This window comes from Dama dama, chromosome X, assembly GCF_033118175.1.
Source record: "Dama dama isolate Ldn47 chromosome X, ASM3311817v1, whole genome shotgun sequence".
Lineage (NCBI taxonomy): Eukaryota > Metazoa > Chordata > Mammalia > Artiodactyla > Cervidae > Dama > Dama dama.
Genome location: NC_083714.1, coordinates 115,736,303 through 115,748,702, shown reverse-complemented (window position 1 = coordinate 115,748,702; position 12,400 = coordinate 115,736,303). Strand labels below are relative to the sequence as shown.

The following is a 12,400-nucleotide window of genomic DNA, read 5'->3' as shown; positions in this document are numbered from 1 at the left end:
AGAGGGAACTCCTTTTAAGGCAAATATTTATTTTGCTCTCTGGAAACAAAGGATTACAGTGCCAGTAACTCAAGAAAAGGAGCTACCGGTTAGGTCTGCAGAGCAAGCATGAACTGAGGGATAAGGTAATTTGGAGTTGAGTCTGGTTTGCACTTTAATTCAGGCCTCAGTATTGCATGACATAGAGTGGTAGAAATATACTCTCATGGCATAGAAGGCCTTCCTTTGGGGGCCTGGGTTATTTATTCAGCACTATCCTAAATCAAGAGCAAAATGACTAAGCCTTATATTCACCAAGGCTGGGTGATTATGGCATAAGCTTGGCAAGGAAAGCCAATGAGAAGGCAGGCAAAGATTGGGTGGGAGAAAGCTTAGTATCTCAGTGTGAGTTGTGGAGGCACGTTTAGTGCTGCTAAAAACCAGTCCTCTTACTCATGGGTTTTATTGCTTCCTGGGACCTCTAGTCCCATACCACCCCTGATCCAGCAACTTCTTGTCCTCCTTCTCTTTAAATAGTACATTCTGATTTGTTGTTGTTGTGGGTTTTTTTTTTTTTTTTTACTGTGTCTGCTTAATCATGTGACCTTTTGCCTGAGAAGGCAGCTTTCTCCTTATCTCTTCCATCCATGTCAGTTGGTAGCTAAGAGCTCCAGGCCCAGGAAGGCTGGAGTCCCCTCCAGATGGAAGGGCTGACCTCAGGTCAGCAGCAGCAGGAGTCTGGCCCATTCTGCAGTCTGAGATAGCCCACCCCGGGTACACCTGTTCACGAGAGGAGGAGGGTGACTGCGTTTATCCTGCCTCTCCTCCATAAAGAAACCTGGTCAATTTATTTGTACTGCTCTTGAAAAACAACAACAACAAAGTTCATGCTACATTAAATATCTGGACCTCCCACATGATCATAAATCTCATACTAGGGGTGCCCTCTCTCTCCTTGTTTCTTTAATTGCAAGTGCTAATGAACTGAGGCCTGATGGATGATGCCTTTGGGGTGAAAAATATATTTGTTTTTATTTTCTTTAAAGTCCTGAACCTTGTCATTTGCACATGGACTTCTCCATAAATGTCAAAGTCTCTTATCTGCAGAACTTCCTGCACCTTCTTTGGCCTTTGTGAACCCATTACCCCTCTGAACTGAATTTGAAAAAATCCTTTGAAATGAAAACCAAATCATCCATGTTTTTATTCTTTGTGGGGAGGGGTGGTGGTGGTGAATAGCATGGTTTAAAAAGCAGATGGTCCTTTGTTTTCTTGCCTTTTTTCTCCATGTAGAATATTCAGGAAGGAGAGAGAGAAAGGGAGAAAAGATACACGAGGCTTGACTGTCACACTCTCTGAAAACACAGTTTGCAAGGACTTCCTGTTTCTTGTTTGGCTTTTCTTAGTCTGTATAGAAAATAGTTTGTGTGCGTGTCTGTCTGTGTTGCATGTGTGTATGTAAGAGAGTGAGACTGATTACAATGAAAATCACATATGAAATAAAACCCAACATTTAGCTCTTAGATGTATCTGAGTGAACAGATATATGCAAGCATAAACTGATTAATGAGTGGCTCTTCATGGTGTGTTAACTGCTCTCTAATCAATTAGCATAAAATTAATGAGGGCCCTAGTTATATTCAAGTGTCTATCTTAAGCAATCACTTTCATAAAACTTCTGCTGCCGGGTTAAAGGCGTTAGTAGCCATCTCGTAGATGAGAACGGATGTGAGTTTCACAAACAGAGCCGCAAGTGTGAGCCACATATGTAGTTTTAACATTTTCTAGTAGCTCCATTAAAAACGCAAAAGAAAGGGTGAAATTAATTTTAATGGTGCAGTTGATTCAACTCAGCCTCCCCAAAATACTATCATTTCAACATGTAATCAATATAGTTATTAATGAGATATTTAACATTTTGGGGTATTAACTTTTAAAAACCTGGTGTGTGTTGGACACTTATTGTACACCTCCAATCAGACTGGCCACATTTCAAGTGCTCAAGAGCCACATGTGGATTGGCTGTTGCATTGGACAGTAGGGCTAGCATCGCACTGCTGTCCCTCAGGACTGAGAAGATCCTTCTAGAGTGCATGTGTGCTTTTGTTGTTATAAGAGAAAACGGAAACCAAACACTGCATGTTACTTGAGTACTGCAGTGTTTCTCCATGTGCAGGACACTAGGACCAAGAGCTGCCCTGTGAAAAAATAGATTCGGTGATGAAATCAGTTCAGTTCAGTTCAGTCACTCAGTCGTGTCCGACTCTTTGCGACCCCATGAATCGCAGCACGCCAGGCCTCCCTGTCCATCACCAACTCCCGGAGTTTACTAGGGAAGTTCTATTCTTTTATCCCCTTTTTGGAGATTTACATGGTATGCTAACATGTCATAGACTCCGAAAAAACTCTTCTGGGTAAAGAAACCAGTGTGCAGCTGTTGAGTTCTGTGTTTATAAGGTTCCACCTCCGGATGGTGGCTGTTAACCCAGCTACCGCTGTAAAAACATGGTTAGTCTGGCATCATATGTTTATGGTATGCTTATAATATTTATTTTTCTGCAGAGGTGTTTTAACACCCTCCCCCTCCCCACATCACATTAAAGATACCAGAACAATATCCCTGACTATTAATCCCTACTAAGTATCTTGCCCTCACAAAGATGTAAGGTCATTCTTTAGTACACTTCTGGGAAAAAGAATTCTGGAAATTGCCACAAGGTCTCTGCATGAGAAGAACTTTGTGTCTTCCCTTCCTTCTCAATTCTCTTTGGAGCCTATCTCTACTTATTCTTTGTATTCAGAATCACCCAAGAGCTAAGATATGTCTTCTTGTTCTAGAACCACCTACTAAGTTGAAACCAGCAGATGGCTATAATGTCTCACACGTGGACACAGATCTTCAGAAAGTACCCCAATACATACCTTCCTTTCATTCTTTCAGAAATGATGAGCTCTACCAAGATGAGGGGAGAAACATCAGAACGTGTATATGTGTAAACATAGAATACAGTTTCATAAGTAGAGTAGTACTGTTTCTGCTAATACTTTCTTTAAAAATATTTTGTGTGTGCTGTTCCTCTACTTGCTTTAATGTGTACTGTTACTGTAAAGTGTGTGAAGTAGTTGTGACTTAGCGATCAGCTTGAAGAAGATATACACTATACTTGACAACTGTCAACCTTCAGCAAGTGATCTTTTTGCCTTTGTTTAAGTGGGAAGTCTGATGCTGCCCCTATAAGTTTTGTTTTACGATCTGTGCTTAAGTGGCAATTACCAATTAAATAACTTCTGCCGCTGAATTTGGCCCAAGTTGACTGTAGTAACTCTTCTATGTGGATGTATTTAAATAAGATTAAATGATTCATTTTGCCTCCTTTTTTTTAAGACTTTAGTATTTCAATATTAGAGATGTCTTCTGAAGACTCTAGTAGCAGTATAATCCCTTTGCTCTTGAAAATGAAGATTATATCCCATGAGGTTTTATGTAGACTTTCCAGATGTAGAAGGGGAACATTCTAAGTGCAAAAGTTTGGTTTTAGAATCTGTGATTTCGGAAGAGCAGTCCATTTTCTAAAAAGGTAACAGCCTTCCCAATTTTGAACATCTGGGGGAGCTCTACTTGGAAGGGAAGTCTGAATTAGTTTCATGGATTTAATGGCGCTAAATTAACATTTTTCAAATGGATTTTGTAGTAGAATCCAATTATTAGAGGAAGTCACTTGGTTGCAAAGCCATGTACTAGAGAATAGTCAAACACCATGTGCTAGTTTTGGAATGTGCATTTCCAAAGTGAATAGAAGTTACTTCACCAAAAAGATTTTACACAATTCATGATACTTACAGAAATATGATTGTATCATTGGAGAAAAAAGCTCACCTCTCTAAATGCTACATTTCACATTCACTAGTAAACTAGTGTAATTCCTTGATTATTTGGGGGGATACAAAAGAATAATCTGTCAATAGAATAGAACTGCTTACTCCTAACTGTATTTAGGAATGAATACATACTATAATTCAAGAGACTTGGGTTCAATCCCTGGGTGGGGAAGATCCCCTGGAGGGGAGCATGGCAACCCATTCCAGTATTTTTGCCTGGAGAATCCCATGGAAAGAGGAGCCTGGTGGGCTACAGTCCATGGGGTTGCAAAGAGTCAGACATGACTGAAGTGATTTCACATGCATGCATGATTTAAGATATTACTGGATTTTGAAGAACTGCTCAATAAATTAGTAGTATTAATAAAATTGTACTCTTTTTACAATGCATTTGCCTCAGCACACATGCAGAGTCAAAAACATAAATTTATTTTAAAATACACCAAATAACACAGGTTATTATGACTTTAAAAGCCTAATTTCTAATAGCATTAAATCCAACACCAGTTATATGTTGTATATAACTAAAATTTTGAAAGCATTGCACACAAAATGAGAGACTTATTCAAAAATGCCTTTTTTTCTTTTTGCCAAAAACAGGTTCTACAACCTATTGCTAATTATTATATTCCTTTAGGGGTACTTTGAGGCGCTTTCAAAGACATATTTGTAGCAGTTACATCTAAATTTAGAGCAGAACATTGTGTCAGATATTTTGCTATATCACAAAATGTTGTAGTACTGTATTTTATAGTAAAACCAAATTCTCAAGTATTCTGGTATATTACATATTATTATGCCAAAAAAAACCACTTTCTAGAAGTCTGTTATTGTGTACTTAATATTTCAAGAAAATAATGGGTATTTCAGTCAGAGCAAGAAAGTATAATGCAATACATGACATTCAATTGATCTTTAGTCACAATCCATTTAGGTATTTGACAGAGAAACTAGCAATCACAAGCTCGAATGCATACATTATTCTCAAGGACAAAATGGCAAACACTTAATACACAAAGACACGGTCACTGGGGCAAGTTAGCTGGTGCCTGGCGGAACAGGATCAACTTGCCAATCAATGCTCATCGGATTTTAGCTTTTGTTATTGGTTGTTCCTGGCGGGGGAAGTGCTACAGGTCAGTTGATGTCGCCTCCCCTTCGCGTGGGGGATTTGCTTACAAGCCAGTGCATGGTATAATGAATTCTCTGGAAGCAGGGTTGAGTCAGAAGCTTAGAGATGCACCTTACTGTCTTTAAAACTGCTGTTATACAATGTTCTAAACACTGTGATCTTTCCAAATGTATTTTCTGTATTAGTTTTGTACTGTTAGAAAATAATAGGCCATAAACTGGACTCTATAGTGTTGAAAGCAATGTTATTTATTGGCTTATCACCCCCTGCCTGTTTATGTACAGTCTACTTAATATAAAACCTGTGATAATCCTTTGCCTTAAAAATAAAATCTAATGCTAAATATTGAGTGTGCTCTAACATAATTTTAAGCTACAAGTTAATTTTTCCTTTAAAAGTTAAGATGGTGTCAAATAAAATATCAAATGAATACTTTATGGAGTGTGGCTGCCTATTCTGTACTTGTGACCCTGTGTGTATCTTGATCCAGAACATGATGACCCGCTGGGTGCTATAAATAGATATTAGTAATCCTTTTAGAGAATGGGTCTGGCACTTCTCAGCTATGGGCTGACTACCTCCCCTTAACACTTATAAATAGATTTTCCCATGCCACAGAAGAGGCATTTTGAAGAAATGGGAATTTTGAAGAAAAACAGTCCTTCATGTTCTCTCTCTACATATTTTGTCTTGATTCCTCTTGAATCTTCACATTCTATTTGTGTTGCCATCATATTCCTAAATAGAAAAATGCCAGAAATGCCTGAAGATGGATGAAATCACCTAATTTCAGTGGGGAAAGGGATCTCAGAATTATTCAAGTCCAATCTCTTGTGGAACAGAGTTGTAGAGATTTAATGAAGGCTCAAGCTCTTGAGCGACAGAGGGAGGGGGGGCTGAGCCCATCCTAATGTCCAGAAGGCTGTCACCGATCCAGTGAGTGAAAGGCCATTGTGTTAGTCTTGGGGCTGGCACACAGCAGCAAGCAGAGGGAGGTATGGCGTGGCCTAGAAAATCGTTTCCTTATTAGGTCTTGGTCTTCAGCGGGCTGAATTGGTCAGTTATGGAGGAATATATCAATATTTTCGAAAGCAGGTTTTCTGGGAAGGAAAGCGTTAGCTCTTAGGGATTACCATGATGCTCTTTCACTTGGAAGCAATGCTTCAGACTTGGTCGGGTGAAAAGGTACATTCCGGGTGCGTCACGATATACTTGCACTTTGAAAAGCATCTGCGGGCTCTGCTTATTTTTTTTAAGTGACCGGAAACGCTGATCCTTTGAGGGATTCGGCGTTATTGAGGTCCAGAAAACAGAGCCCGGGCTGGAAAGGCATCCTGATCCCAATTCCGGGTCCCGCGGGGCTGCAGGGTTTTGAAGGGATGTGAAGGTTTCCCACAGAAGCGTCGACCAAGGGGCTTTAGGACCCAGCGGCTGCGCGCGGGGCCGGCGGGGCCCGCCGCCTCCGGTGCGGCTCGGCGCGGGTGGTCGCCGGGCGCGGGTTCGCGGCCCGCCCGCGGCTCGTCGCCGCAGAGACGCGACGGGCGCTGAGGCGCGCGGGCGGCGCTCGGTGCGCGTGGGCGTGTCCCGCCCCGGCCGCGCGCCCCGCCCCAGCCCCGCCGGGTCGCTCGCCCCCAGGCCCAGCTCCAGCGCCCGGGCCCCGCGCCCTCGGCGGGCAGCGCAGAGCGCGGGAGCAGTTGGGGCCGGGCATGCCGGGAGCCCCCGGGGCAGCCGCCGCCGCCACCGCCACCGCCACCGCCACCGCCACCGCGTCCGCCGCCGGTGCGCGCCGCTGACGCGCGGAGATGAAATTCCCGGGCTCGGTGCTGGCGTCCGTGTTCCTGTTCGTGGCCGAGACGTCGGCGGCGCTGTACCTGAGCAGCACCTACCGCTCGGGCGGGGACGGCATGTGGCAGGCGCTGACGCTGCTTTTCTCGCTGCTGCCCTGCGCCCTGGTGCAGCTCACGCTGCTCTTCGTGCACCGCGACTTCACCCGCGACCGGCCGCTCGTGCTGCTGCTGCACCTGCTGCAGCTCGGGCCCCTCTTCAGGTGCGTGCGGGACCCCCGGCGGCGGGGGCCGGGCCTCCCGGGGGAGGGGGCCGGCGGCCGGGGTCGGGGACGGGGGCCCAGGCCGGCCCGCCCGGCTCCTCCGCTCCGCCACCGTCCCTGTCACAGGAATGCGACAGGAACCTGGGAGCGTGGGAATGGAGCCGGGGCGTACCGCCTTCCTGTTAGGGGCTAGCGTTGGAAATTGCCGACAGTCGACTGAATCTGACCAACGGGAAAGGGCCAGTTCGGGCCCCTCCACCCTCCCCGCGACCTGGTGGGCTCCGGCAGGATGAGCTCGGGTCGCGACGGGGCCTTAGGAAGGGGGTTCTGAATGGCCGTTAGAATCGAAGTGGGCACAGTTGATTGAATTGAATTGAAATTGAACAAACACGTGGAGTGGACTGTACTCGGCGCTGTTCTGAGCTCGGTCACAAATATTAACTTATGTAATTCTTATACACGACCCTACAAATCCACGCATCCGTCTTTTCTGTCCGATGTGGAAACATGGAGGGGGAGGGCGGGGGGTGGGGAGCGGAGTGGAAACGTCTTCAGGGCCCTGCCTAACTTGTAAACTTAGCCGATGAAGCTGGAACACAAGTGCCACGGAGACCCCAACTCTTGCTGTGCGTAAAGAGAGAGAGAGAAAAAGAAAAAACTATTAGTGACATTTCTGGAAATTTAGGAACACAAAGCAAGTTAAAAATTTTCTGGCAATGAAGTAGAGTTTGGTTTATCCGAGGACCATAAAGAGAGTTTAAAATGCGTTGTTTTGAAACCTCTCATCTCTGTAGGAAAAGCGAAACGAAGGGTTTCTCTCTGGATTAGAAACAAATTTATAATAATGAAGTTTAGATATAGGTGGGAGAGAAAAGGGAAGAGGTAGAAAGGCCAGACACTCAGCTGCCAGAAAATTCAGCCAGCTGGGAATCTTTCCTACCAGGAAATATCTCCCCAACCAACACATCACACACACACACACAGCAAAATATCTCCCCCACCAACATACCACACACACACATTCGAGTAGCAAAATAGATTTTACAGAGCCCTATATACACACACAGTCGAGTAGTAAAATAGATTTTACAGGGCCCTATTATAAAACTTTGCATTTCATATTAGAGACAGTCATCCCAGCTGACACTCAGAATACTGACTTGTAGTTTACATAGTATCAGAATAAACCTGGTGAACAAGTTTCCCAGCCTGGAAAGCCACAGACTCCTACAGAGGAAGAGAAACAGGTGCTCTGGCGGGAGTAAGAAGTTGCTACCAACCTCATGAGAGCAAGGGAAGAGTTGGGGGTGGGGGGAGAACAGAGAGAGAGAAAGAAAGTGAGGGGAATTTTAAAAGCCCTGCAACCTGGGGCCATAGAAGGAGCGAGTCCTCCTTGGCCAAGTAGGCCGCAGCGACCTGATTGTTTGCCCACTCAGTAGGATCAATGTGCTCTACTTGGACAAGGCACTCATCATTTCTTAGCTCCATCTTGTGAAAAGAAAGTTCATTGCCCATGCTATGTAAGTAAAGTGACAGAGATAGGGAAACTGGCAGTTCTTTTTTTTTTAAATAAAAAGTTTTATTGGAGAAAAATAGAACCACCACGTACACAGGGAAAAGAGCACAAAAATTCAACTGATACAGAACTGAAAGTCACAACTACCCAATGTTGTTTGCGATTACTTTTCAATTTCTTAAATGGCTTCCCTGAATTTTTTAAATAGCCTTGCCAATTTTCAGCTGAAATAGAGTCAAGTTTTCAAAAAATTAAGAGCCTCAGCAAAGGGACCAGCTTTTAAGATAACAAAGGTGACACCAAGAGTCTCCTAATAGGACCAATTCTACTGAAAAATTCCTGAAGCACATAACTACTGAGTCTGGTAGAACAGTAGCTCAGAGACCATCAGGGATTAGTTAGAACACTGACTCAGACGGTCCAGTATGCGGAGAGGGCAAACAAAAAAGCTGCATTTCCCTGTCAGATGAGTTCATGTAAGAAAACCAAGGAGGTGCTCTCGAAAATACAGGCAATGGCTGCTCAAAATAATTAAGAAGGCATTCTAAATACCACATATTATTAGACAACAGTGTGTAAAGTGATGCAATTAGAAAACAGGCAACTTAAAAAAAATATGGTCACAGGTCTTTGAGAACTCAAGAAAACAATCAATAGCAAACACAAGAGCTGAAAGTCTTCTCAGCTGAGGGGTGAAAGTGAAAGTGAAAGTGAAGTCGCTCAGTCATATCCGACTCTTTGCGACCCCATGGACTGTAGCCCACCAGGCTCCTCCGTCCATGAGATTCTCCAGGCAAGAATACTGGAGTGGGTTGCCATTTCCTTCTCCAACTGGCAGTTCTTAAATGCTTCTTGTGCTAAATGTAGGTAGGTGTTTATATCTCTCAGTTCATTGACTCCTCACCATGAAGTAGATATAACTGTTCCCATTTTACAGATGAGGAAAATGAGACCCCACACTACATTCACAAGGCTTCTAACAAGTGGAATTGGCTTAATTATGTGAAAGAAGTCTGAGGAGTGTGGAGTGTGTTTTATCTATAGTTCCATCTTAAGAAAGTTTGGTCATCTTGGCAAAATTGAAAAAACACAACCTCAATTGCCATCTTGGTAAATGAGAATACCCTATCAGTACTAGCATTTAAAATGTTACTAAGTACTGAGTGACCCAAGACAAAGCTAATGACATAATAGTATGTATAAAAACAGGTTGGCACACATAGACCTAAGCTCAGAGAAATGTACCAAGTTGTTAAGAGTGGTAATTTCAGGATGATGGGCAGTTTTCATTTTTTTCTGAAAAATATAGAAAAGTACATCATTTACTCTTATATTTGTCTACATTTTTCGGTTTTTACAGTAAAAATATTTTAACTTTATTTAAAAAAAGAAAAAGTTTGGTGCTTTGGAGCGATAACTTCTCAACTGATATATACATATAAAGTTTCAACACTGTAAAGAGACGTATTTCCAGAAAATTCTGAATAGGTCATTGTGCTTTGGGGGAAAAAACAGAATAACACATAAAAAAAGGAACAAACAATCTACTTCCTTCAACAAGGGCACTCATTCTAGCGCAGCTTTCTTTAAGAAGATGCTGGAACCATGCTGAGATACACAAAATGTGGTTCCAAGCCTCTTATCTTCCAGATGAAAAGAAAAGCAATTTGATGTTGTGTGTTAGCATGACTTAATATCTTATTGAAAGTTCTTCCTGCTGTTTGATTTTATTCTAACTCTAAGATGTCAGCTTTACATAAAGATCAAAATTATTTTCCCCAAGCACAGGAGAGTCTCTCTGCCCTTCTTATCGATTGGACTTAGTAATATTTTAAAACTGTTTGGGGAAAGTTTAGCTCTCTTTAATTTGGGATTGGTGCTAACTAGCCAAACTTCTGTTCTTTTTAGGTGAGGTGTTGGTTTTGGATTCACTCAGTTCAGTCGCATTTCATTACATTGTGATGATGGTGGACTAAACACTACAGACTAGGCCTTGCTCCTCCTTTCATGTAGGGAGGCTTTGGGAGAGCACCATGTTTCATTTATATCAGCCTCATATTTAAAACTGTGGTTGCAGTTTGAAGAATTGTTTCCTCATGAAGGCTAGGTTGGAATGATAGGAACATTAAATAATGTCTTGAATTTCTGTTTTTCTGTTATAAGGGCAATCTTATTGTGAATGATAATAGACATTCTGGAAAACCAGAGTGGGGGGGAAAGCACCTCTTAACAACAAACAAAATTTGTTTCTCATTCTTTTACAATTATGTTCATTTTATAAATTAATTGTGAGAAGGAATAAATATAAATGAGTTACAGGTTCAAGGAATTTGCCCCCATTCTTATTTAGTGGTATAATGAAGGAATTTAGTGGTATAATGAAGGGGAAATGGTACCTAAAAATCTAGGTTTATAAAATAAAAGCTAAGAAGTTCTAGTAATTTTTTTAATTTAAGTATAGTTGATGTACATTGTTATATGTTACAGTTGTACAATATGGTGACTCACAATTTTAAAGGTAATGCCCCATTTATAGTTATTATTATAAAATATTGGCTATATTCCCCATGTTGTACAGTATATTCTTGTAGCTTATTTTATACCTGAGTTTGTACCTCTTAATCTCCTACCCCTGTATTGCCTTTCTCCCTTCCTGCTCTCTATTGGTAACCACTAGTGTGTTCTCTGGATCTGTGAGTCTAGTATTTTTGACAGACCATTGCAAAATGATTCATTGCAATGAAAAACATTGCAAAATACCATAGTATTTCTTTCTTTTGTAAACTTTGAGAAGACTTTAAAAAATAATGATAGCCTAAATATGAATAGCTTTTTTGTTGTTGCTTGCAAAGTGCTTTCACATACAGTATATAATTCCATGCACTGTAAAATATTGTGAGCTAACTGTCATTATCTTTTTTTACAGTTGAGAATTGAGGCTCAGTGAGATTACGCAAGTGGCTTTTCAGAAGTCACAGGGAGCTTTCTATTTAACCAGTTTGGTTCTTGCGTAGCTTCACAGAGCATGTATGTCATAGGAAGATAACGTGGCATAGAGGAAATCATAATCAGTATTTCTTTTGAAAATGTGTTTTTAGTAACTACCTCAGAGGGTCTCTGGTACCACAGATTATTTATGCAGACGCCAACATGCATGGTTTCAGCTAATTAATAAAGTGCTTCCATTATGATGTTTGAAAATGGGATAAAATGAAAATAAAAAAGGATCAACCTCCTGATTACCTACATTAGGGATCAGCAAACCATGCCCCACATTGAAATCCCCTTACTGCCTGTGTTTGTAAAGTTTTATTGGAACACAGGCATGCCCGTTCACTTTTGTGTTGTCTGTGGCTGCTTTTGCATTACAGTGGCAGAGTTGAGTAGTTGCAATAGAGACCATGACCTGCAAAGCCTGAAATATTTACTCTTTGTAAATACACAAAATGTTTGCCAACCCTTGGTCAAACTGAAAAACTACCTTGAATGATTGTGATGAAAATACTTAATTTATGGCTACATTTAGGCAACTTCTCAAGTAAAACAAAACAAAAACATTTGGAGTAATTGGATGAGTCTTGCAGAATCCCAGAAAGAATAGTAGAGTGTTTCTTATCAGTTTTCTTAACCAGTAGTGGCAAATAGTAGAAGTCTTAGGGCCTTTCACAAATTCATTCAATACCTACTACATGTAAACTTCTGTGCTAAGATTTTTATTTGTTGAGAAAAACAGTGAATTGCAGGGGGGCACACCTGGGTTTCCCAGAGAAGGAAGTGGCAACCCACTCCAGTATTCTTGCCTGGAGAATTCCATGGACAGAGGAGCCTGGTGACCTGCAGTCCATGG

At 41.9% G+C, this 12,400-nt stretch overlaps 1 protein-coding gene across 1 annotated transcript in view; it reads left to right on the top strand.

Annotated features, from left to right (window-relative positions):
• The first annotated feature begins 6,732 nt into the window (after positions 1-6,732).
• The window catches only part of XK (X-linked Kx blood group antigen, Kell and VPS13A binding protein), a 55,773-nt gene continuing 50,105 nt past the window's right edge, over positions 6,733-12,400 (top strand). Inside the window, exon 1 of the mRNA XM_061136090.1 lies at positions 6,733-7,037. Within this exon, the coding sequence (XP_060992073.1) occupies positions 6,793-7,037 (245 nt within the window). The 5' untranslated portion in view covers positions 6,733-6,792. The remainder of the gene's footprint in view (positions 7,038-12,400) is intronic.